Source organism: Clavelina lepadiformis, chromosome 6 (assembly GCF_947623445.1).
Source record: "Clavelina lepadiformis chromosome 6, kaClaLepa1.1, whole genome shotgun sequence".
NCBI lineage: Eukaryota > Metazoa > Chordata > Ascidiacea > Aplousobranchia > Clavelinidae > Clavelina > Clavelina lepadiformis.
Genome location: NC_135245.1, coordinates 13,599,065 through 13,626,887, shown reverse-complemented (window position 1 = coordinate 13,626,887; position 27,823 = coordinate 13,599,065). Strand labels below are relative to the sequence as shown.

The 27,823-nt window shown below is 37.0% G+C and overlaps 1 protein-coding gene and 1 non-coding gene across 2 annotated transcripts; both read left to right on the top strand.

Annotated features, from left to right (window-relative positions):
• LOC143463366 (mucin-like protein) lies at positions 1-27,608 on the top strand. Its single transcript, XM_076961834.1, has 31 exons — positions 1-128; positions 1,497-1,679; positions 1,774-1,779; positions 1,874-2,065; positions 2,137-2,276; positions 3,153-3,339; positions 3,433-3,558; positions 3,715-3,858; positions 4,056-4,264; positions 4,386-4,577; positions 5,128-5,295; positions 5,389-5,625; positions 5,714-5,969; positions 6,120-6,344; positions 6,475-6,594; positions 6,776-6,946; positions 7,491-7,548; positions 8,029-8,150; positions 8,297-8,434; positions 8,743-8,856; positions 9,638-9,797; positions 9,882-10,124; positions 16,367-16,650; positions 16,910-17,016; positions 21,966-22,104; positions 22,377-22,537; positions 22,614-22,821; positions 24,438-24,526; positions 24,692-25,139; positions 25,324-25,507; positions 27,437-27,608. The coding sequence occupies exons 1-31, from the start codon at positions 53-55 to the stop codon at positions 27,468-27,470; spliced, it is 5,121 nt and encodes a 1,706-aa protein (XP_076817949.1). The 5' UTR covers positions 1-52; the 3' UTR covers positions 27,471-27,608.
• Positions 21,764-21,836, top strand: Trnar-ccu (transfer RNA arginine (anticodon CCU)). Its single transcript has one exon. It is a non-coding gene; the product is annotated as a tRNA-Arg (tRNA).
• Positions 27,609-27,823: the final 215 nt, after the last annotated feature.

Here is a 27,823-nt window from a genome sequence, read left to right as displayed (position 1 = left end):
GTTTGCAATTTGCAGTTTAAGTTTGCTTTAAAATAAAATTTGATTGCGAGAAATGTTGTTTTTATTATCAGGAATTTTATCTGCTTTGATTGCAACCATATCTTTGTGCAAAGCCAGTTATACATGGGGTGAGTACAATCAGAAATAAAAAAATCGAAATAGCATCCGTAACTTTCAATAACAGGATATAGTCTTTGCTTTATGGCTTATCGTTTTATCAGCTACTATGTCATACCTCTATCTTTTTGGACGGACGATTTGTCAATCACTAAAGAAAAATTTTTTTAATTTGTTTAAGTTATGCATGATGTCTATTGGTATAAACTTTTTAATCACTGATATAGTTGTAGGTGAGCGTATATAGTCACGGTCACCATGCTGTTGATTTGAGTTCATCGTTAAAGCAGGGTTAGCGTAAGGTACAAAGTATGCTGGATGGATGGACTTCAATGTCTTCCGCAGCGAGATTAAACTTCATGATACTATGGAACTCATGCACTCTCGACTTGGCAACATACTTCCATATAAATGTTTATTTTATTGCGTTCGCGACTTATTCAAATTCTACTATACACAAACTAGAATAGGAAGCTATAAACACTTTACTAACATGAAAGCTAAGCACTGAGATGTCTGAGTTGCACTGAAGGAACTGATAATGTAAACGTCTAACATGCATAGAGTGGAAAAAGTGCCAGGGATGCCGAACCCAAGCAAAAGCCCGAATGTTCGGCACAAACGTCACCATTTTTAAGGGTTCTGACGAACCCGAACTTTTCGCTTGGTTTTACCAGAACGTTTATTTTTTCGACCAAAAAACAAAAAGTACCATTTATTTCTATATTTGCTACCGGGTACATGGTACTCTCGCTATGCTCATCATTAAACTCAAAAAATTAGTGCATGGTAAGTGATGTATATGTAGGCGGTGTCACTGCAATGCTTTCGTTCTTTTTAATTAAAAACGTAAACGCAAATAAATTATACTGTACATACAATACAGTAGTTTATGGTCTTCAAAAAAAATCTCTTAGTGAATTTATTGTTTCTGTTATTTCTATCAACTATAAATAATAAGTATATCGAGAACATATAGGCTTTGGATGAAGCCCACAATACGAGTATAAATGAAAACCTTTCTGCCTTTACAAAATATTTCTTTGTTTGTTTTATTATGACGTCATAGGTTTGGGCTCGCACGAGTTTTTAGTTCAAAAGTTCGGGTTCGCAAGAACCGGACGTTTTTTCATTTTTCCACAACCCTTAACGAACACACACTATTAAAACCTAAATAGGGAAGGTGTCATGATAAAGATTAACAATAAGATGAATTTGAAGATGAAATTTTGATAAGATGAAAAATTTTATTGTGGTTAAAAAACAACGAAATTACAATAAAACACACCTATATCTTTGTCTACTGGTCTAGAATAATTTACAACTGGAGGTTACATATTTATTAAAGTTTGGTGTTTTTAATAATTTCTTTTCACAAGATGATCATCCATGTGGAAAGCCTTTGCAAGGAAGACATTCCGTCTATACCAAGGAGACGGATGAAACCGGTGTTACCTACGTTGCATACGCTTGCAAACCTTCGTATGAGGTAGAGAAAGGCCATAATACAAGCCATTGCTTAAAAAACAAAACATGGAGCGGGGAACCCCTGATATGCCGAGGTAGCGCCTAGTTTGTGCTGTTGTACACCAATTGAATAATTAAACCGAAGTTAGGCTTTTCATTACTGTCATAACCTGATCTGGTGTAATATAGACCATGGTTGCACTTACGCAAATCAAGCACAAGCCACCACTTTGAAATCGACAATTTTTTGCATTATTTATTAGCGCTTTAATTTAAATTCGTTTGTCAGCACTTCAAGCTAAACGGCAAACAATTTTGTACAAGCCTACATCACCTAAGCGGTTAATGTTTTTTTGCACAGACGGTTTGAATTGCAGGAATAGTCACGATCCGTGCAAAAACAACGGTACTTGCGTGGAACTGGATCCGAGCTTTGATTGTCAATGTCAAGGAAAATTTTATGGATCTTTGTGCGAAATTGGTATATGCTTTTCTTTTGATTTTTTAGAAATCGTCACAAATATATTGATTGTATCTATTTTTTTCATGTAGCAAACGGAAACTGGGGTGCGTGGATGGAGTGGAGTAATTGTACCTCGACTTGCAATGCAGGAATTAGAATAAAACGTAGAGAGTGCAACAATCCGGCCCCAACTTCAAAAGGGCAGATGTGCATAGGACCCGCAATGCAGGTTCATATAGTTGTTAAACAAACTGAAGCCAAAATAAATTTCAGATTGATTTTTCTCTTTTCATTCATACATTATTTATTTCATCAATATTAAATATTGATACAAAGGTCTAAATTTAAGGGAATCCCTTGAAATTCCTTATGCCATTTACGGTTTGCAATGCAAAAATTTAATAAAAGCTTAAAATTAATATTTTATTACGCAGGTGTCGATTAAATTAGTCAATACATATATATTAGGATGTTTTCTATCCTACAGTATAGGCTGTACAACGGTATGTCAGAATTGTGATAAAAATTGTCTAAAACGCAATTTCCTAATACTGCTACCGCAGAAATCAATTGACATATGACAGACCTATGTATGAGCTTTAACTGGTAGCATAAACAAGCAATATACTTGTTTATATTAACAGATGGCGTTTCCAAAATTTATATAGTGCAAATTTTTGTGATTAATTGTTCATGTAAAACAGAAATTGACACTTTTATATCCATGTGACAAATTTTATCACCTTTAGTTTAGCGTATACAACCACAGACCATTTTACTAGATTAAACTCATTTCATTTGCCTTCGTGTCTTTACACGCCCTGATTCAGGCAGACGTGAAAATTGTTATTTAGTTACTTATTCAGACTAAATGATATAAAAAAGCAAATAACCGAAAATAAACGATAATCTCGATTACCGATTAATTGCCATTTAATTGGTACAACCCTGATAACATTTATACGATAAATATAATAATATATATTATATATACAAACTAGACCAAATTAGTCAAAAAATACGTCCATTTTCTTTCAAAAATATGTTACGTTTATAAATAAAAGCAGCCTACTTTTCATAATAAAGCAGAAATTTGTTCGAGCAGACGACTCCCTGTCATCCGCGTGACTGTGTCAATGGCACATACAGTTGGTGTGAAAATGACAGCGACCGGTGCGGACAGCAGGCAGATAAAGCAGTTTGTTCAATTTACGAAGAGAGCTACAGATGCACTTGCTTGGAAGGGGTGGTAGAAAAATGGGATGAAGATGACAATTTCATTAGATGTGAAGGTAAGGTATCTGCGTAGCTTGTCATTCATAGAAATGTTGCAATTGACTGTGGACCCTCTTTTACGTTCTCTATTTTTATTAAACGGAAAATAGATATCGACGAATGCTCTAATCGAATGCATTCTTGTGATGTTATGCACGCAATTTGCATAAACACATTTGGAAGCTACACATGCACGTGTAAATCAGGTTTCACTGGCGACGGAAATAGTTGCATAGGTATGATTTTCCCAAAAAATTGAAGCAACGCAATTTAGATATGTGCAAACTATTCGCAAGTTTTAGCAATGTCGAAAATTTTGAAAACTATTTAATTTAAAAAATACAACAAATCCTACTTGTGACATTTTATGTGATTTTTCTGTTTGACGACAGATATCGACGAATGCAGAGATAATAGTCACAACTGCGATATCAATAGTCGATGTTACAACAAGGAAGGCTCATATATGTGTAAATGCAGAGAAGGATTTCAAAGTAGAGCAAAGAATAGGACAGGCTACGTAGGAGAGTGCGTAGGTATGGATGTATTCTCTGATTATACACTCTGAAAATACACTCTCAAAAAGATTTGTATTTGTGGTCTTAAGTATGCACTACTGCTATATTAAAAAAAAACATACAAAAATTATTTACTAAAACTTGGTGCTCTACTCCGCACATTCATAACTTTGCACACGATGAGACTACTGTAATTTAAGTACAATGATTTATAGATCACGTTTCCTTTAAATATAAGATCAATAATCAAAACGTCATTGTTTTAGAATCTCGTTTGATTAGTTATGGAAAAGAAGCAAATGATAAATTGGTAAAGTCAGTTTCGCGTGGAACAGGTGAAAGGGTAAGCGAAATTTTAGAAATTCCTTCAGGAATTGCTTTAGAAGATGGTGCAAGCAATCGCTTTACATGCAAAAGCATATACGTAAGCAAATAAAATATAAAATACCGGTATTTCAAAAAAATGCTTACAACATTTCTTGCCACAAATATTTCTTTATTTGATAACTATAACCTAAGCAATGTTCAGGATACATCTTCTATAGGTGTCCGAAAATGGTGTAGTTGTTATAACAAATTTGAGGCAAGCAACTGATACTGAAAGGAAACCGTCATTTAGAAATCCTGTTGATATCATTGCTGGACAAAACAACACCGAAGGTTTTATACCTTATGGGAACAATACATGTGCGTTACTGGCGATATTTTGGGCAGATACAAATTCAAGCCACGGTCGAGTAAGTGGTACTACAACTTTAAATTTGGGTTGGTTACGTAATATATTTATCGGCACCTGAAGTAGATTTAATTGTTTCAAGACATTAGAAATGTCACAGTCATTTCCACTTTAACAACCTTTGAAATTTATTCTGGCACTTATATGGCGACATCACTTTGGACAACCAGGAAAATATTAGTTTATGGACCAGTATTATAAAGAAACTCTGAAGCGAACGCCAAATTTACCAACAAGCGAGAAAAGAGTTTCAAGATAGTTGAAGTGTGAACTTGTGTAACATGTTTGGTTTCTTGCAGCTATTAAGTCTGTTAATAGAGCTAAATCTTTGAGCTTATAATATCTATCTATATACTATAATCGATTAAACTAGCCACTAATCAGAAATTTTTAAAGAATTATTTTGAAGAAAGAAATTGTTCAATTTGTTAAAGGAGATTTTTAATGGACCATTGACTTTAATTTGATTAATTATTATTGTTCACTTATAATACTATAAATTATTACTATATATTAATTAAGCTATTAGTTTTATCACCATTTTTTATTAGATTTGGTATCACGTGTACAACATGCACGATGTAAATAAAACAGTCAACAGCAGTCGAGATCATTCTTTCTTAAAACAAATTACTGAAACTTTCAAAGATTTCGATCCTAACTTTGTCGTTGTAATAACGTGGGATAAAATGAAACCTCCTTGGCAAAGTATTTCCGAGGTATAGTGTTTAGCATCGTAAAATGTGGCAAATCAGCTTTACCTGAAGTTTTTAAGCGTGTTAGAGTTGTAAACAATTATTTTACTTTTTAAGGAAATGACCTTTCAAATGTTACTTGCCACGGATGGTACACGAACAGTTGTAGCCAATCTATACGAAGAAAGTTTCTTGACATGGAAGCCCGTTTTCAACGTTCCTCATGATATTCCGAAATATCCTGCGGTTTCTGGTTACGTTGTGAAAGGAAAAATACCAAAAAAGTGGCAACATCCCTGGTCTGGTTTGTGGAATATTGACAATTCTAAGCCCAACATTTACAGGATTCATCAGGTTAAACAAATCTAACTCATACATTACATGGCGACCGAAACTCATTACCAATACGTATATTATTTGACCACGCATTGTTCGGTTATAGGCAAAATTCAACACAACGAAAAAAGCTGGCCAGTATACATATGATCTAACACCTGGATACGACAAGTCATCCGCCGGCGTAAAATGTTATCAATGGTACAAAAAACAAACCGAAATTAAAAGCGAAATTGCAGAAAGAGTCAGTTCGTGTCCCCCAAGCCTGGGTTACCTGAAGCTGCAAGAAAACGTGACGTGGATTAAAATAGAAGAAAATGTTAATGTCATTTGCTACAGATGGAAATTTAAATTCGATACCGGTAAATATGTTATTAAGTGAGATATAATTCTAGTTGAGTTACTTACACAACATTTGGTAATGCAGAAATTACTATTGTGTTGTGTAAATTAGGCCTTAACTTTGGTTGTTCTTCACAGGATGCCGTACAACTCATTTCATTTTGTCATAGGTGGAAGTTTTGATTGTTGCTATAAAACTTTCAACAACATGACTTCCTTAATAAATGGTAAAAATGCTATCACCAGAGGAACAGGTTTGTACGTGGTTGACTATGCAAATGATCAAATGATGAAGGACATTTGTTGCCAACGGACGCAGTCGAATTACTTCTGTTCATTGTTTGCGGAGCGACGCCCGCCAACCAGCTCAAGGCGATACGAACCTCCCTACACAGGTATCCAGCGTTAAATATACTGAAGACAACATTTGGCTATATCATTTCACATCTGTAAACCAGGTCCATATATGCAAAAAAAAACATTTCCCTTATGAAATTTTTAGAGGATGTATGCTTATGTCTTCAGCCTCTGGAATAGCCGGAGTTCATTTTACAGCAATTAATGGAAACACCACACAAATAAAAAAGCCAGGAGAGCATCCACTTTTAGACGGCGAAGGAGTACTTATGATTGGAACAATTAATGGTATTTACAAGTTTACGTTTATTTTCACCCATTGAAATAAAGTGTAATAACTGCACAGATTAAGTAAAAACTATTGCCTTGATTCCAAAATTAGGTTTTACATACAAACTGTTTTTGTTTGCATGTATATAGCCAAACACAAAGTTGCGTGTATAAATGTAAAAATCGTGGTTTTGTGCAGATCAAAAATTAACAGCGATTTCTCTAAGTGCTGACAACTTAACACTGGAGTTTGTAGCCAGTGACAATGGTTTGAATTGCATTATTGATGGCATCATATGCAAACATGCAACATTAAGTACCAAGCAAGTATATTTCACTTCCGACTGGATTGGTGTTGCTACTAGGAAAGGTATGTATATTATTCTATAATAATGCGCTTCGACCTGAAATTACATTTTGGCACTTAACTAAAAAAAATTTTCTTGGTTCGTTGAATTAATTTGGCAAAATATTGGCTACACCAGGGGTGCCCAACCTTTATTAAACCAAGATCTATTTTTTAAGTAGATCCAACCTCCAGCGGTCTACCAATCCAGTGTGAACATCGCAAATCCACACACATCATTTCCGGTGTTTCTTGCTAATTTCAAATGTTTTCAAGTCTCCCCAACATAACCTTCCACCTAACGAAAAATACATTGTGGTATCACAATGAAATGTATGTAGCGAACTTATCGCGGACGGAAAATTCGAACGAATGAAAATGCGCTCAAAACCAAACGTTTAACGTATTTAAAAATACAATCACCGCGTTAGTGGTTTAGCGGGTAAATAGATTTTATTATTAAAACAATATGGTCGCAGAAGCAATAAAACTGAAATCCTCTCCACTTCCTTCATTACGTCCTTGCATTGAATTTCTTTCGGAAATTTAAATCTCTCTGTTGGTGCAGGTAGACATCACATCACAGACCTAACCTCTTTCAACTACATACATACAGAAAACGTTCTGTAAACAGAGTTAAAGTGATTCGTTTTTGGTGAAGTGTAAGTTAGTCATTCGTTAGCATTTTTAATAACCAAATTTTATTCGAATAAATTGATCAGGGTTCACCATTGGAAGTCGGTTGGTTACTGGATTGTTTACTTACCAAAGACATAGTAATCGGTTGATGATTCAATTTTAAGGTTAAGTAGGTTTGTGTTTGACACTGTAACTAATAAAAAGTTGTGTTGGTCGCACCGTTAACGTAATAATAGTAACGTAATGTAACACTAGTCCACAACTACTATTAAAAATTGAATGAAACAAGTTATTTAAGTCTTACTCGATTATTTGGTAGGCATATAGTTGTCTCAAGTCACAAAACAAACTGTTACACATAAAAAACTTTATTTTTTCTAATGGCGTCGCGGTGGACTTGGGCTCTGTCCGCAGATCACTGGTAGACCGTGATCGACTGTTCGGGCACTCCTGGGATATACCAACAGCTTTTTTACTAAATCTACGCTTTTGAACGACTTTCAGCACATTCCACATTATACATATACTGAAACAACCAAAATTAATTATTATAAAGTTTTTAGAAATTTCAAAATCAAGGAAAAGGAAGGTGACCGCAAAAAGCCAGACTATATATATATTCTTTTATATGTTATGCGGCAAATTAATTATCTAGATCCTAGGATACACATAAATAGGTTTTGGGCTATAAATAAATTTACTACGCTCTAAAATTTTACGCTTTACATAAACCAGGTTTAATTTATATGTTGAGATCATACTTGACAGGAGCGTTTATCAAAGTAATGCTAGTTAAAGATGGACTTGAGTTTGTGATTCAACTTCCAAAATCTGTTTTGTCCGGTGACGCTACTGGTATTTTGAGCAAGCAAGGTATAAAAAAGTGTATTTTTATAATACTGTATAAAAACCTAAAAAAAGAAGAAAAGAAAATTTAATTTTACAAAATATTTACATACTTTGCATATTATTTAGTTTTCTTAGTACTTTTGTTTGTTTTACTGTTTTCTATCATGGTCAATATTTAGCAAAAACATTTCTCAATTCTTCCATTACCACTGAGGCTTCTTGATTTACATATACCACTGCAAATTTTATATATTTTTTGCTCACAACTTTAAAGTTGGTCATTAGCTTGCAATTGTCCGTAACTTGATCAATAATAATGTCTTATCTGACAGGAGAGAGCAGTGATGTACCACAAAACATTTCACCAGAGTTTTACTCAACAGAATTGATGTATTTTTCCCCTCATCATAATCAATCTGATAACTATAAAAGCGAAAACAAAACAGGTAAAAATTACTGCTCTTTAATTTTTTTTTAATTGAGAAAATTCTTGTAACTCTAACATCATTCAAACTGTTGTAAATTATTTTAGCCATATAGCCTAATAATTTTGTTATCTATTGGACTGTCGATATTGCTCTTGAAGAAAAATTGTTAGCGGAGTAAATATATTGTACAATGAATTTTAGTATCATTTAGTGGTTAATTAATTATTGCTAAAATTGGTCTCATAAAACGCAATTTTGCTGCTGATTATCACAAACATGGGGAAAATTATGATGTGATTTCTTCACTAGTTCGTGCCCTTTCTCTTGTGACATTTTTAAGCTGAAAATGTGCTTAACTTTGTATCTAATCGTCTGCCTACAAAGTTGTAGCATATTTCATTTAAAACGCATTAGTTAGCGCTGGCCTACCAGGTTTCCGCCATTCTATATACTTTCACACTTAACTCAAACGCCCGCCATTATAAGCATGTTGATTTGACATTATTACTTCATATTTTCCGACTCCGAGTCATACCAACTCAGTCAAAAATAATGGAATATGTGCGATTCATTTTCTACAAAAACTACTTAGTAATCGCAAATTATTTAAATTTTCTTTCTCCGGTACCTACCTACTGACAACTTTTCTTTGTATTAATGATAACTAGTTTTATCACTTGCTTATATAAGAAAAAATAGTCTTCTTTATTTGGCTTAAATTCCCCTAATTTCAATGCAGGTTACACATAGGATCATGCAAGTTACAAGCATTGTATTTATTAACTATGATATGTTATAGATTATTATTCGCTGGGATATGGTAAAGCAAAAATTATTGCTGAAAAAACGCTTGCAGAAGATTTTCAAGTAAACATCGACATCAACCAAATCGACGGCGAAACAATAGTTGCCAACTGGAATGGTGCTGTCAAAAGGCGACCTGGCAATCTATTTTTAAGGTGAAATGATTCAAATGCATTTAACAATGAAACTAAGAAATGTAACAGTCTATTAGATATTTCATCTAACAGTTTCGTCTTCAGATCACCTTCTGCAAAGTTAATAGAAAATTTGATATTGGCTGTAATCGACAAAACCGCTGACAGGCCAGTCGTATCGTTAATCTTTCCTGACATCTTTATATGTACTTGCACATCTATAAATGGAAGGTGCCCTACAGACATTCCACATACAAAATATACTGGACCATTTACTACTTACCTTGATTGTGTTTGTAATGCGGGATATGTGGGAAGCAATTGCGATGAAGCACTTCTGCCATGCAGGTGAAAGTTGCATTATATAATGTACTTAAAAGGTTGCATAGGGCGAAGCTTTTTGGAACAACAGACTACTTTAGTAATGGCAAAGAAAACCTCCACATAAACTAAACTTAATTTACTCCCGAGTGATCGGGTTTAAGAACATCATTCACAAACTAGGAGACACTAAAAGACAAAGAGACTTAAAGAGACTCTCGCATGATCTATCATCATCTACTAGTAGTACGGTAACTACGGTATCGTACCATTTGGAGTTAATTGCAAGCCTAAAATAGGCCTATTTGGGGTGCCGTAGCCGGTTTGGTGACACTTAATCACGCGACAATTAATCACGCGACGCTTAATCACCGACACATAATCACTAGGACATTTAATCACGCGACATTTTATCACGCGACACATAATCACTAGGACATTTAATCACGCGACACATAATCACTAGGACATTTAATCACGCGACATTTAATCACACATTTACAATATTTTTTTACATTTACAATTTACAGCAATGTTATGCATGGGAAATGTAAGCAACTGCACGAAGATAGACTAAAATCTCGCTTGACAGATAACGGTCAACTGTGTTTTGCACGCGCAGTTTCAGTGCCTTGTACCGCATTGGAATAGAAGGTTGAGTACCAGCAATTCCTTGCAGAAACGTTGCACGTTGCATTTGAATGTCTTTTTCAATTCCCCGTATGAAAGTCCACAATGTCGGGTGGTGGCATTGAAAAAGCACTTGGAGACCAAAATGCCAACCTTCGACTGCATTTGTGGTTCTTGCAATGCAACCTGCCCCGGCTTCGTAATGATTCCAACTTTCGATTGGAAAGATGGCTGAGCCGTAATTTTCACCACGTCCCGGACGTCGTCTGCCTCTGATATATGTGTGTTCGAAATACGAAAGCAGCTCAGGCATCTTCTCGTGATCGGGCATGCTATCAGCTAAGATCAGAAATGACTCGACTACGTCAGAGGAAGGGACCATGGCTAAGGCTGGTAAACACCGAACAGCTGTTCTTAATTCGTCATCAGACTCGTAGTCACACTTCATGCCAATTTCATTAACTTTGCGCAGGACGCTTTGCGTTAGGTGAAAATAACAACTCCTAACATTTGCTGTAGGAAATGCTGTGCGGAAAGCACTTACTGCGGCAGTCTCAAAATCGAGCAAAACGCATTCCGGTGCAGCAGTGGGGATCATTGTTTTAATTGCATCAAGGATGCGATCGTACGTTGCTCGCGTTTTATTTTGAACGAGGCAGTAAACTGCTGCAGGAATAAGACCGGGAACAAGTTCAAAATGTACTGTGTACAGTTGAAAGAACAAAGACGGTACAACCTTGAACGTTCCATCAGCTAGCCACAATTTCGCTCTGGCCAAACCGTCTAGCAGATCCCTGCTGCCAAGAAGAATCAGACGATTGTTTTCAGGTCCAGAGTCGTGCAAAATCATGCGCTGGAATGTTTCTGGTATTGTGAAATTAGTATCCATCGGAGACTGTAGAGCGGCCGTACAGTGTGCAGTCAGCATATCGCGACGTTTTCTCTGCAAGGTCCGCTTCAAAGATTGCTTTTTTGGCAGCGCCATGAGTACACCTGGTTCCAAGTCTCTGCTTACAGACCCGATGACGTTGCTTGTACTGGCTGACAGTTCACCCATATTCACCTTCATTTGACTGATAGCCTGTCTTGCCAAAGCCGACTCTTTGTTGCCGCCGTGGTTATGTTCAGGATCAGCGTCAGTTATGATTTGGTCTCCTTCAGTTGTTATACGAGCCTGGCACCGACTTTTCTGGTAGAGTTTGCAACGCCACTGAATCGTTCCGTTTTTATTAGTCATAGTAATGTCCGTTAAATTAAAATAATCACGATTTACAACGGCAAGACAGCGGCAGGCTATAGTATAGACAAAGACACTGTATAAATGTCGTGTGATTAACTGTCTAGTCATAGTAATGTCCCCTGAATTGAAATAACCACGAGTTACAACGGTAAGACAGCGGCAGGCTATAGAGTATAGACCAAGGGTCCGCAACCTAGGGTCCGCGGGCCGTATCCGGCCCGGCCTGCGAAATCGTCCGGCCCGAGACATAAAACTGGTGCGAAGGCGGTAGACTAGTATCTCGTACTAAGTACGAGATTGTCTGTAGACTAGACTAGTCGTTATAGATACAAAGAGATGTGGCGGTCGTGATAGTAAATTGTAATAATTCATTCATTGGCATTCTTCCAGAGTTCCAAAACCGACGCTCTGACACAGTTTCAAGTAGCATTGTATTTTACGGTGTAACGTTTTGATGGTACTTTGGTCAAGAGCTTCGGTGACAATACAGTAGAATAATGTTAGATATTACATAGGTTATACTTTCGGACAATGTAACAATTAGACTTTATGAAGCTGGTGTTGATTTAAAGAAACATTATAGAGAAAGCCGGCGCAACGGAGTCAAAACAATTGTCGGGGAGTTCTAAAAGAAAGACCAAGGAAGCCTTTGGCAGTCGCATCCAAGTGATTAAATGTCGCGTGATTAAGTATCCAAGTCGCGTGATTAAATGTCCTAGTGATTATGTGTCGCGTGATTAAATGTCCTAGTGATTATGTGTCGCGTGATTAAATGTCCTAGTGATTATGTGTCGGTGATTAAGCGTCGCGTGATTAAGTGTCGCGTGATTAAGTGTCGGTACACCGCCGTAGCCTAATAGTAACAAAAAAATGTTGTGAACAGCCACTAATTGTTTGTGATTCAGCGTAATCCATGCTACAAGCAGTTTCAATTTTCAATATATTTGAAAACAGTACAAAACTCTTCAAGTTGATTGCAGAAAGTTAGAAGCAACGTCAGATTGAAGGACATAGGACAACGGAGCTCAGAAAAGAAAACGAGAAAGGAAAGCTATAGTACATAGTTAAACTGCTGGCTCAGCTATGTTATTTGATATGTTATTCTGATATATTAGATGTTACTGGTTGCTTTTATTTATTTAATTTTCTTTTTTTGTAAACTTCAGCTTAGACGTAAAATCAAGAAATTATTCAGTTAGTTAATAGATTTTAATTTGAATAGTTAGACCTGCCTTAATATAATGTTATATAAGGACCTGTTAGTCTTTGTTTAAATTGCAAGCTGTACACTTGTACAGTAGGCTATGTTTTGACGGGAATTCAGTCCGATATGCAGGATGAATGACGTCACAAGGGCCCCCCAAAAAAACTACTCCGGGGCCCCGGAACACCTAAATCCGGCCTTGGTTAGAGCTTGTACAAAATCGGAGATTACAACGATTCAAATCAATTGCTCTGAGCTCATTCTCACAGCTTCTGCTACACATGTCATAATCTGTCAGAAACCGCACGGAACCGAGATAAGAGGAGAAAGATTCAAATTAAAAAGGCGATCATTAACCGACAAACGTTCTCAAAGTGGACTAGATTTCTCTCGCTCTCTCTTTCTTCAGATCCCACTCCTCTCGCTCTCAAGAGGGGTTCGTGTAGGAAGCAGCTTTCTTTACTGTTCGCGGTTTTCGCCACGTTTAGTAATTTGACCAAAAATCCTTTGTAGTGACCGGATCAGGTCAGTTATATTGTTGTACTACCCGCTTCTTAGTCAACCCCTTGGTTTATAGTTTAGTGTGGCAAGCATTGTTTGTTTTTACAAGTCCTTCTTAAGACGTTTTGGTAACGTGACATCGTAGTTGAAATCTTTAAATGTGAAGAAGGGCTCAGCGTTGAGAGTTTTACGGATTAAAGTGCTAGTACGCATTTAATGTAGCTAGAAGCTGTTTATTCCTGTATCTTATTTTTTAATCCTGTATCGAAAATTCTAATTTCTTTGAACCCGCTGGCTACTGTACTCTTATAGCCCCTATCTTATGTTCAGCTGTCATCACAGGTATAGTTAAACTTCGATCTTCATCAAACATCTGATCTTCGAGCTTCATCTTTCTCCGCACACTTGCCGTGAGCATGGCTTTATGAGGTTTTTGCTTGATTTAATTCCAAGAGTCATGGTAAAGCGGTGTCAGGTGTCAGTTGAAGACAAGCTTTGAAAGAACCCTATATACAGTATGCAGAATTAAAACATTTGCAAACAACATATGACTGATCCTATACTGTACTTTTTTCAACTATGATAAACCCTTCGTCATAGTTGTCCATTTAATTCATGTATATAATCTATACTGTGTAGAAGAGACTGGCAGAGTGCATCCACAGTGAACGGTTTTGACTGAACACTGTACAAATGAACAAAAAGTTCAGGGCAGTTGTGCAGTGATCGACTACTCGTAAGATGTCTTAAACATCGTATTCTTGTATTCCTATACATAGAGCTTATCCCGAAGAGCTCGATCATATGTTTTTTGGGGTTTAAAGGAGCAGAAATAATTTCTTTTGCACATTCCAAAACTTGCTTGAGAGCGGAAATATTATCCGTTGTGCTCCAAAACGAAAGCTATACGCTGGGCGTTTTTATGCCATTACTCAACTATTTCACTGCATCGCTTAACTTAAACCATATGCCAAGAACATCTTTCTCCTTGATTAGGATGACATCCAGTTGGTCTTTGACAAACTTTGCCGAAAGTGATCGTTTACCTCGCAACCTGCAAATGGTTTGCCGGAATTTGTTACCAGCTCTTTTATATAATCTGACTGCAACTTTGTCCAAAGTTTGCATCATTTAAAAGTCTGCACTGCTGCTTTTCGCGTCAGACTTTGTAGGCCGCTTTCTTAACTCGAAAAGTTTGTTTTATAGCCTCTTGGCTTCACCATGAGTCCTTTTCCCTTATTTCTCGCCACGACAAGCCGTTTATGCCGACTCGAACTGGTAGCAGGATCACGATTTCAAACATCTTTTTCCAATAAAAAGTTGTTGTAATGCAGTCTGACAGCTCCTTAATTGATTGACTGTTTTAAATGTTCTTTAATTTCTTTATACACAAAATCCACAATCACGGGTGAATTGTGAATAACCATCCTCATGCATGTGCAGAAGCTGTTGCACTGTATAGTAAAAACGTTTCCTCAGCAGCAAGTTGAACCTTTCCAGATTTACTGTGGCCCGTATTCCATGCCATGATCCCTCAAGATTTATCCTGGCCCGCTTCTCTTCAATATTTATACCCATGACTTGCTGAACACGATGTCGTCCAAGTACGAATATGTACAAGACCTGCCTATCGTGTACTCGGAACATAAAGGAGAAACAATTGAAAGTAGCCTAGTACTTTTCTTGGACAAGACTACACTTTATCAGCATACCTCCAGAAATGGAGATAGAAACTCAACAAAACTGAAACGGAGTCGGTGGCTTTTCATCTTAACAACAAGAATGCAAAACGTGAGCTAGAAAGCTTCTATCAACATGACGCCTGTGCAATTTCGCTCTGCCCTAAACATTTTAGAACAATTCTAGACAGATCGCTCACATATACCACCGACACCGTGAATCACTATATAGTATATACTATGATGCTATTACACCTCGTTCAGCTTTAACAAAACAATCAGGCTGATGATGAAAATCGATCGTCAGCATCTGGCCGCACTTTTCCCCGATCTCGTTTAGCTATCAAAATCGTGTATATTCGCCGCCGTTTCTAAAGAATATAAGTTGGTCTGCAACTTTATGCAGTTTAAATCTTCTACTCCAGTTTAAATGGGCTGCTCGCCCACAGTCAGTACTTCCTAAACAAGTGGTCCTGTTACAGCCGGTCATATTCAATAGCTTAATTTTTTGGCAGCGTTGTCAAGTTCTGAGATGGTCTACTGAACTTTCAATCGCAGTTGTTGTTAATAATAATATAAGCTTTTCTATAGCGCTCAATACCCGATTAAAAACCACCCAAAGGCGCTTCACAGAAAAGAAATAAACACGATACTAGGATTGCAGCTGTATGCAACTTCAGCGCTACTTGCAGCAATTCAAACTGAAACCTTACTAACGGTAGAGCAGCGGTAAAAGCATGTCCGTTCACCACGATGATTAGAGGGAAATAGAGAATCGTAATTGGGTCCGCAAGTTTTTTGAAGTTGTTGCCGAATTTGAAGCTGTTGTCCGCAAGTTGTTGGCGCATTTCGAGTATTGTAACTTTCACTCTAGCGGCCGCAACAGCGAGCATATCATTTTTGTTATTAATATTATTATGTCGTACGTTTTTTTGTACAGTTGTAATTGGCATTGTTATTTAATTATATACCTACTCTTGCCGTTTATTATTTATTTCTATAAACGTTCTTGCAGGGAAAACCCTTGCTTTTCTGGAGTGGACTGTAAAAGCAATTTTAATTCTTTGGATGATGGTAAACAGCGTATTTCTAAAGATTACCGCTGTGGAAAGTGCCCGTCTGTGTTCACGTCTGGAAACGGCGAAACGTGCTTTTATGAAAATCCATGTTTGAAGAAATCTTTTACCCAAGGCGGCCATAAATGTCAGGAAGCAAAATGTGTTCACGAACCTGGCCGATATTCGTGCATATGTAACAAAGGTTTTCGTACAAAAATCAATTCGAATACAACATGTAAAGGTAAGTTAAACGTTTTGTTAATTTGCTTGAATTATTGAAAAGCTGAAAGAGAAAGGTGAAATGTATTAAGGAATTCGAACCTTTTACGTTTGTTTCTTTCATGAAAACTTATTTATTCCACCGAAAAGGTTAAAGTAAATCCTTTGAATTGCTTTAAATATTTTAACCATTTTGCTTTATTCAAAACAAATCTTTGTGTTTAGATTTATGATGTGGTTTAATTACGTCAGTTGGGTGCTTCATATGTCAGTTTTTTCAGATATCAATGAATGTGATGGAAACCATAGTTGCGATAAGAAACACGGAAAATGTGAAAATACTCCGGGATCGTATCGATGTTCGTGCAATGTCGGATTTACAATGAAGGTATATGACATTACAAAACCATCGATTATACAAGTATTAATATAAAGGTGTTTTTCCAATGTTCCACGCAAGCAACTTGTTTATAGCCATTATACGTTATATCTCACGCCACGTGAAAAGTATGTTTATTTTTCTTTCTTTTTTATGCATAATTTTAATTTTGCAATATTTTTTGTTAACAAAAAAGCATGACAAATAATGGATTGGTAAGCTAATGAGAAGTGGATACAGAGCCTATGTTCTATATCAGAGGTCGGCAACCTGCGGCTCCGGAGCCGCATGCGGCTCTTTCAGCCCTCTGCTCTGGCTCCCGTGACTTATACTTACTTACTTACTTATTACTTAAAAAATGAACAACGCTCACGCCTAACAGATGAGAGCTTGCAGTCCCAGATGAAACTCAAAGTGTCATCTTATCAAGCTAATGTAGATGTGCTGTGCAGTGAAATTCAGAAGCAAATATCGCATTAGCTGGGTGGAATAAATGATTATTTGAAAGTGTTGTGTTTAATAGTCGGGTTTTGTTTGTTGAAATTGCAGAATATTCGCATGTACAAAGCAAAAATTTTAAGAAATTCTGCATGAAGTGTAGGCTATAATTACCTTTTGTTTTAGTGGCCAACTCGACAGTTACATGTTATGGCTCCGAAAAGGTCTTAATTTAAATAAACTTGGGAACATTGGCTCTTTTAATGCTAAAGGTTGCCGACCTCTGTTCTATATGATACTGCAAAGTAGTGTTTTCATTCCCAGTTTTCCCAAACAAAAAACTGATTTTCTTGGCTATTTTTACTTGAAAATTTCAAAATGTAGAAAATTATGGTGAGTTTAAACTTGCGGCAGTTTGTGACTGCAAAAAATAGCAAGACGATGTATAGGGAAAAGCCCATTGCTTTGTTTAACGTTTTGAAAACATTTTTTTTATTTACAAAGTGATAGAATATAAATAATAATGATTGCCAGCTATACTTTGGTTTGGCTGTAAATGCTTAGTTCGACTTTTAATAGTGTTATAGATCAAAAATACACATGTTTCATATGTATTGTTTTTGCGAGATAAGCCGAGAAGTAAAACATAAGCTCCTCTGTGAACTTCTCTCTGGTCGTGGGCTCGTGGCAAAGAAGTTTGAGCGCCTCGATCAATTTCCGAGCTACACTGGAGGAAACTTTGTTTCCAAACCCATACCAGGTCAAGCCGAAAGCAAGACGCCAGATTAAAAGTGACCAACACAAAAAAAATGAATACGCACAAGAAAGTCAAACATATCGCCTCGTTCGTCGCGCGGGTTAATAAGGAACGCGTTCGAGTTTTAGGCAAAGGCTTGTTCGAAATGTAAGCAACATTCTCCCCCACAAGCCGCCCGGACGGAAAGCCTTGAAATGCGTCCGCTACGTGCTTGGGGAGGCGACTGGGGATAGCGCAGAGTACTGTAACTCTTGGAGATCCTACGCATATTTGCTCAAGAATCTATCAAAGGAAAACAGTTGGAAACTGGAATGCTCTTTCTCTGACAGGAAAGGAGCAGGAAGTACTTAAAGAAGCCAAACGAAATCGCTTTTATATTGCAGAGATTTATTCAACAAAGCGCCGTGGCCGCAGAACTGTTCATTTCGTTAATGGGTGGAAACTCTTTTACTCTAACGACAATCCAACATTCTCTGCCCAGCAAGGGAGTGTTGGGATACTTCCAAGTCTCCGACTGGCAGATTGTGCGGATGAATGAATTCCTATAGAAGGTCGATTGTCCATGTTGAAGGTAAATTTAGAGAGAAAAAGCCTGTTTTTATACAGGTTTTATGCCCGAATTCAAAGTCATAGTATGTTTGTTGATGAAGTGGAGGCTTTACTGCAGAGGGTCGCTCCCAATGCATCCACACTTCTATTGGTAGATTTCAATGCACATGTTGGAACTGATGATCTTGCGTGCATTGGGTAGCATGGTGATGCAAACCTTAACGAAAATGGAAGCTGGTGTCTCTTACTGTTATGTTGTAATAACAGTCTTAGCATCACGAACACCTTTTTCCAACACAGTGATGTGCAAAAGTATATCTGGTTCAGGGAGAGTGTACAACAGCGGTAGTTGATAGATTTTTGTATCGTTTCAGTCAACTTTTTTTTCTTCTGTGGTGGACGTTCGACTTAAACGGGGAGTTGAGCTATCCACCGATCACCACCTGGTTGTCTGCAACCTGCATGTCTTGGAAACTTTTGCAGACCCAAGATCTTATAGAATCAAGTTGGAGGCTTTAGCAGGTAAGGATGTACGAAAAACTTTTGCTGGCAACATGTCAGCCAAAGAACTTTGAAAATGCACGGAGGACATTGAGATGGAATGAAAGCTGTTAAATCTGCCGCCCTAGCATCTGCTACCAGGGTGCTAGCGGGCGGAAACGACTTGGTGTGGCGTGAAGTGATAGTGATAAAAGAACCCAATGGTGGAACCAAGGGACTTAAGAAGCTATTCGAGCAAAGAAGGCGGTCTACAAAGCCTGGCTTCATGACAGGTCTTCGTCTGCTTTACGAACTCGGTATACTGAGACGTGAAAAGCTGCTACACAGAAAGTAAAACGGACCAAAGTAACATTGAAGGCTATGGATCGAGGAGGAATCCTCTGACTGCCCCGAGTATGTAAAGTGGCTTGACGTTCAAGTTAAACACCAAGATATTGGCCTATTGGTGTTATTATCCTGATACAAAAGAAGAGTAACCAGGAGTGTTCTAATTTTCGGTGCATTTCTCTGCTTAGTCTACCTGGTAAGGCGTATGCCACAGTTCTTGGAAAACGATGCTGTGAAATAGTTGAGTCACATCCTGGGGACACGCAGTGTGGTTTTCGTCCCGGTGGAAGCAGAACGGAACAAAGTTTCACTCTTAAACAAATTTTCGAAAATTCTTGTGAATTTGCAAAAAAATGTCTACGGTCGTTAATCTGGAAAAAACGTATGATCGAATTCCTCGAGATAAGCTCTGGGGAGTTATGCAAGAGTACGGTATTAATGGTAGCCATTAAATAGCAATTAAACCAACGTACAATTGCCCTATAAAGTTTATGTCCGTTTGAATAGTGTTAAGTCCAAACCTTTTACTGTGGATGTTGAACACACACTCCAGGGGTGTGTGCTGTAACCTCTCCTTTTCATAGTTTACATAAACCGGAAAGACAGGCATAGCCTTGGCGAAGAGTGTGTCATGGTTGGAAGCAGTAGTCGTTTGCTGTTTGCAGATGATCTATAGTTCTTTTGGCTTATTTTGAACCTGATCTTTAACATGTACTCGATCGTCTTGCAACAGTTTGCATAATGAATCCGGGATGAAAATAAGCATAAAAAGCTGAAGAACTCTGCCTCTCAAAAAGCCTGATCAGTGCTCATTGGACGAGTGCGGAGAAACACAAGCAAACAGGTTGAGAAGTTTAAGTATCTGGGAGCATAATTCACGAGTGATGGAAAGCAGATCACTGAATTAGACACCCGAATTGATAAAGCAAGTGCAGTCACGCGTGAACCTCAACATTTGACTGTCATGAAGTGAGAGGATTCCAAAAACCGCAAAACTTTCAATTTTTAATTCAGTCTTTCATCCAATGCTCAATCATGGTCATGCATCTTGAATAATGACTGAAAAAGTGCGCTCACGGATGCAGGGTTCAGAAATGGGAATTTTGAGAAGGTTTATGGTGTAAGGCTACTAGATCAAATGCGTAGCACAGAAATCCGTAAATCTCTAAATGTTGAGCCCCTGCTTCTTCGAATTGAGATGTCCCAGCAACAATGGTTTCGTCATGTCACTAGAATGCCTGATCAAAGACTCGCAAACCAAGTCGTGCTTGCCACACCAACGCCCTCTCGATCAAGAGGGTCAACAAGGATGAAATTGGTTTCGAAACGAGAGAGAGAGTATAAGGTAAGGTAACCGTCGGATTAAAATCAGACTTCAAAAGAATAGTTAAACTCCTGTTTAGTCTGAATTTTGCAATTAATTGTATACATAGGCAAATTTGTTAACTCGCTTTTGTCATTGGAACTTTTTTTTGGTTTTCAACTTAATGCAATGCGTAGGACGCACAGGGTATTTCATAAGTTCAAAAAGACAAACGAACTCAAAAGGAAGAAAGAGCTGGAGAAAGAAAACAAACGCGACTCGTTGAACGCAGTTGTAGGTCATTCAGTGCTCAGAGTGAGTTCTTTAGCGAACCTGCTATGTAAAAGTGAAGGACATTTTGACGTTTTGCAAAACGTGTATAAGCTTAAATGTGTTAATAACCAATCCAAATTAAAAAGCAACCAATTTTGTTTGTTTGTTTGCCAAAATGACTGAGATAGTTTCCGCAACCGCTTTACATTTTGCTGAAATTACGTAAGAAATGCAAGTGCTCATTGGAAATATTTCCAGTTGCGCAAAAACACCCTTTACTAATACCAAAGTAAAGTTGCGTTTATTATAGGACAAACTTGCATGCATTCGGCATGGTGACATGCAATTGCATTTTTAACTCCCTCCCCCGAAAAAGAGGCTACCCTTTTTCTCTCAGTCGGTACCCGAAACTCGAGTTTTCAAATTTTGCCCTGAATTGGAAACTCTATTGTAAAGATAAAGTAAAGAGAGAGAAAGAGATGATAGGAGCAGTCGTTTGCGAGGGCTTGTAATGTATTGATTACTTCGAAAATTGACCATGAATTATGCATTTTCTGCGATGGGTCTTGCCAATATAAGTATAGATTTTTGCAGCAGAGGGTAAATGTGCTCCTGTGGCCTAAAGGAGAAGGCGCCGGTCTCCTAAACCGGAGATTGCGGGTTCGAGTCCCGCCAGGAGCCAAGATTTTACTCTTGAAGTGTTAATATAATGCAAACATGCTTTACCCTGCCCTCTAGCGACTAAAACTGCAAAAAGGCGTCCTTAACAAGGTGATGTTGTTATTATAATGTGACCATGTTCTTGCAAAGGATGGCGGATGTGTTGATAGAAATGAATGCTTACATGACAATGGTGGTTGCCAGAGAAGATGTCACAATACTGTGGGAAGCTTTAGATGCAGTTGTGAGCCCGGATATAAATTGCAAAAAGACAATAAGAATTGCAAAGGTACAGTAAAATAAACGTAAGCTTATAAGGAAAGGACCAATATTACAGAAATTAATAACTTTAGTAGCTTTGATTACTGCATATTGTTTTGACTATAAGGTTTTGTAACTTTATAAATTATTTGTATATTTTTTATTGTCCAGAGTAGGCCTATGCCTATTGATCTTTTGTACAGGACGAAATATAGGTATAGCGTAAATAATAAACAAATTAAGGTTTTGTCAGCAGATGTGATTTTGCCAAAATAGCTCTTTTATGTGCTTTATATTTAGAAATAAATGAATGCGACGAATATGCACGTGATCACTGTCAGCAAATTTGTAGCGACAACAGAACGGGAAAACCATTTTATTGTACATGTCTACATAGGTATCGATTGATGCAGAATTATGCCGACTGTGAAGCATTGTTCAGTGAACGTGTAACCACCACCGTAAGTAAGAAATTTTGGAAACCATACACTACAGTAAAACAAGGTTCCTCGAAAAAAAATTCATATAACTTCACAGGTACTAACGCCAACAGCACTACCAAAATTTGTCAGGCCAACACATAAAACTACAAGTAACGTGATGCCCACTAGTACCACAGAGCCATTGGGAGCAATAACAACAGTTACAACTCAAGCAACAACACGTCAAACCCAAACGACAGAAAAGGTCACATCTACAGCAATCAGGAATTCCATTTCAACGCGGGAACTTGCCACCTCTGTTGGTAAAACATACAAATATTCCTCAATATTAACTCCTATAATGTAAAAATTTTTCTAGTATCAAGTATATAAGTCTGGTGCTTACTTTATACTTTTCAGCTAACTCCTGCAACTTAAGCTTTAAAGTGAGAGGCAAGTTTAAAAACAAGTTGGCCTTAAATGAAAGGGTAGTTGCCAATAAATATACTGGTGAATTGATTTTTTGTAACCGCAAACTTGGCCTCCTACAGATACGGCAGTCATGACGAAGTCACAATCAAAAAAACAATATTTGATGACTGTGGTTCTCCAGTGTAATAATCCAAAGAACAATGTCGGATTTACATGGTTGAGTGTCCTGGGGCCCGATATTGGTGGGGGCTTTTTCATTAATGAAAGTATAATTTAAGCGCATATGTGCCAAGTTTAACTTTATAAACTCCAACAACTTTTTGTAGGTCCACTAAGACTAGCCAGCAGTTGTTATTGTTCAATCGACAAAGAATTGCTCAACTAGCCTGTATTTAAAATAACAGGGTCGGCCTGAAAATATTAAAATACCGACAGCCATCACTGTAATATTGCGTTAGCAAGTAAAACCATGTATAGTTAGCATGCAGTGGCATATTTAAGTCTGTGTTGAGTGGAGTCGAAGCCCTTTGAATGTTGGTTTTAAAATTCCCGACCTTGTCTACCCTGCCCAAAATGCGAGCAGCGCAAAAATTTTGTGTTTTTGCTCCACAAATAACTCTTTAAAACGCCTTAAACGAAATATATTTTCATATCTATATGGACAACACAGCAGCCAAGTTTTAGTTTTCACTTTTGACGCCGTGTACAACTTGTAAGGCCGTATACATCGATTTTGAAACGCCGTAAAACGAAAATGACTGAAAACGTAAAAAGTCTATGTTTTAAAAACCTTAGGTTCGTGAGGGAGTATGGCCCAATTCCCTCTCCCAAATTACGCTAGTGTAAGTACAAAATAGTATTTAGGAGGGTAAATGTCAGAATATCTGAAAATGTTTAAATATTTTGACGGTTTTCTGAAAGGCATTTCATGGCAAACTGCTAAAATATATTTGTCACAAAAATATTTTGAAAATACCTATACAATTGAATAGTAGGCTACACCAAGATTAGTGACATTAACGAAATGTTAATACCTACCACCACTTTCAGTCACAGAGGAAACAGATGGATAGACAGGTGCATTTGCTTTTGAATATTACAACTGTATTTTTCCATTGAAAATAAAAGCAACAATTGCGATTCAACTCGCAAAACTTCCCTTATATAAAGTTCTAAGGATCCTTATATATGCTTTATTAAAGACTACTACATAATTAGAAACATGAGATATATTTTAGTGTGCTCATAGTGAGCGCAGACGATTTGATGAAACCCGTTATTTCATTTTAGTGACATTTCGGAAAGTACAAGTTATAATTACTAAATGAACCAAGGTTTTTACGTAGATATTTACAGTAAACTGTGTACTGCTAAAATGCTATGCATGTACATTAATTAACGAGCAATGCTTATCTTTTTATTCTTTAGGCTCGAACTTATACAACTTTTCTTTTCAAACATTTATTTAGTTGTATTGATACTTGTAGGTTAAACTTTGCTTTTTTAGCCAGACCCATTTTTACCGAAATCGCTTCAACCACGGCTCCACTTTATGTTGAATACATGGAAGGCATTGATGAGTTACTTAAAAATTGGGTAAGTCTTAAATTGGATATGCGAAATAAACGTAAAAACATTTATCTATACTTGAAGTATATTAAGACAAGATTAAGATTGAGAGAATAACTATTAATTTCGCACGCAGCCTCGTGGAAAAAGGGCGGAAAACGTGCTTGTTTCATTTTATGCATGTTTATACAGCTTTTGAAATTCCTGAAGACTTCAAGTTTGTCACGGAAAGATCAGATTGCATTCATTGACCTTATTCTCTCCGTTTCCTTTTTATTTGAAGATGATGATCTCGCATTTCTGCTGCAATTGTCATGTAATTTAAATTTGGAAGAGGAAAGCTGCGCAAGTTTAGAAACAAAGTTCAAACAAAATGGATTAAGCATGTCCATCTTAAACCTACATAAGCGGTTTTTGCGGAAATTCATCTCACTCAAACAACATATCGATGTTGATTTAAATAGCCTGTTTTTCTCTTCTCAATTGCAATGTCCTGGGTTAACGTTAAAATCTCTGAGTAAAATAATTGGATTCATCTTTAATTGTGTTCAAAGTGGTTTGTACATATTTGCTGAAGAAACTGTCATAGAAAGACGTGAAACAAAGGACGATGCCCCCAGCTTGATAATAACAACTCACGGTACTGGGCTCGACGTAATTAAAGAATTGATTAAATAATTAATCATTAAAAATAGTTGAGCAGTATAAGCTGCCAAAAGTTTTATTGCCTTCTATGCGTTATTTTTCAAACTGCAAAATAAGATAACACACCGTTGTACAATGTAACGTTCATAAATATGTAATTGTTACCTATTTTCTACCAGCAGCGTCAACAGTTACAGAACAGATGATGGTAATGCCACCTCTGGTTTTTGCATGGATAACAGCCCTTGTTGTGCTGTGTGCAATCGGCCTTTTCGTGGTCTTAATTTTGGGAACTCGATATTGTTTTCCGTGGCATAAAGAAAAAGTACTAGCTCGTGAAACAAAGAAAAAGCACATGATGAGGTAACAATTCCTTTTAAGACTGTTTTAGGAGACTGCATGCATGTTACTTAGACGTAGTATTCATCAATGTTCAAAGTCGTTTGCAATGTAAATATCGTAAATATCGACGATCCACATATTTTAATCGATTGTATAAATTGGAAAGTGGTTGTCGTACTGATGATGTTATGATAAAAATAATAACTGATTGCAGCGATAGCCTGGTTGATAAAAAAATACATTATTAAACTGTTTATTGCTTCTTATACCAAAACTAGTATTGATTTGCTTATTGAACAATCATACAACCGTTGTTATAGCTACGTTAGTATATAAATACGTTTGTTATTATCAGAGTCGTGACCAAGTCATCAAACTCGAGCCGCAAGTTGTTCAAGTCATTTACTTTTTAATAGACAAGTAAAGTCTACTCTTTTAGTAGAAATGACTTGAGCCAAGTCGAGTCATTTGGTAAATAAAACTTCAGTCAAGTCGAGCCAATTAATATTCGAAACTATAAGCCAAACAAAAAGTAAAAATACCATTTCTGATAACAGAAACGTTTAGGATTATTATAAAATTTGTTTAAATTGGCTGCACCGGTGTACCGACACTTAATCACGCGACACTTAATCACGCGACGCTTAATCACCGACACATAATCACTAGGACACTTAATCACGCGACACATAATCACTAGGACATTTAATCACGCGACACATAATCACTAGGACATTTAATCACGCGACTTGGATACTTAATCACGCGACATTTAATCACGCGACACATAATCACTTGGATGTCGGAAAAGCGTGAGGAAAATTCAGTAATTCAAGCTCGTGTGCATCTCTCTGTGGAAATGGCGATGTGGATTGCTTTTAAGGTTGGCCTAAAGCCAAAGGCTATTAGTCTTTCTTTTAGAACTCCCCGACAATTGTCTTTGACTCCGTTGCGCCGGCTTTCTCTATAATGTTTCTTTAAATCAACACCAGCTTCATAAAGTCTAATTGTTATATTGTCCGAAATAAGTTGTATCACATTAGAAACATTTTCATCATCTTTTCACATTTAAACAAAACTATAACTCCAATTCAGTAATGAACAGTCCAGAAGGTAAAACTGATATTATGTGTAGAGACAAGAAGGGGAGATTTTAACCAAACCTTAGTTTTTATACAAACACATTAGCCAATCAGGAAATAACATGTCATTTTGCATTGCTACGTATAACCTATGTAATATTAATATCTAACATTATTCTATTGTCACAACGTGCAACGTGCAACGTTTCTGCAAGGAATTGCTGGTACTCAACCTTCTATTCCAATGCGGTACAAGGCACTGAAACTGCGCGTGCAAAACACACTTGACCGTTATCTGTCAAGCGAGATTTTAGTCTATCTTCGTGCAGTTGCTTACATTTCCCATGCATAACATTGCTGTAAATTGTAAATGTAAATAAACATTGAAAATGTGTGATTAAATGTCGCGTGATTAAATGTCCTAGTGATTATGTGTCGCGTGATTAAATGTCCTAGTGATTATGTGTCCTAGTGATTATGTGTCGCGTGATTAAGTGTCGCGTGATTAAATGTCCTAGTGATTATGTGTCGGTGATTAAGCGTCGCGTGATTAAGTGTCACCAAACCGGCTGCACCGTATGCATTCATAGACAAATAAAATCATTTAAAGTTTTACTTTCGACCAAGTAATAGAGATTCGTTTTACTATAAAGCTGAAACGTAATAGCAAAGATCCGATTGTAATCAAGTCGAGTCATTTCAAATAATGACTCGAGCGAAGTAAAGTTATTGTACTTTCTTAGAAAGTGACTCGAGCCAATTCGAGTCTTTGAAAAAAGTGACTCGAGCCATATGCGACTGTTGCTTTTATTGCAAGCAACATAAATAAGTAATCAACTGTGCACTTACTGGGTCAAACTTTTTTCAGGGAAAGTTGGCCTCGAGTCGTTTCGTCGCAGTGACATGGTTGAAACGAAGATAAACCAAGAAGTTTTGTTTTATAAAGTGTATTTTTTATTTAGTTGTTTTGAAGTTCAATTGCCCAAAGCGCCGTCGAGATTGTTGAAAGAATAATGTGAAGTACAGTATATAAAGACATGAATGTGGTTTCTGTATAGTGTATAATTCAATAATAGTGATTCGCTTAGTGACTATTCCGCCGTATGTAAGTCAAGCAGCCTATTGTTAAAGATAGGCGGTTAGGTTAGGAGAATAGGATGCAAAAAGTTGATCATAGCTTTTTAAGGTTTTATTAGAGCTCGATTTAGATTAGGTTTAGGTTACTATGTTATAGTATTTAAGTTAGGTTAACAAA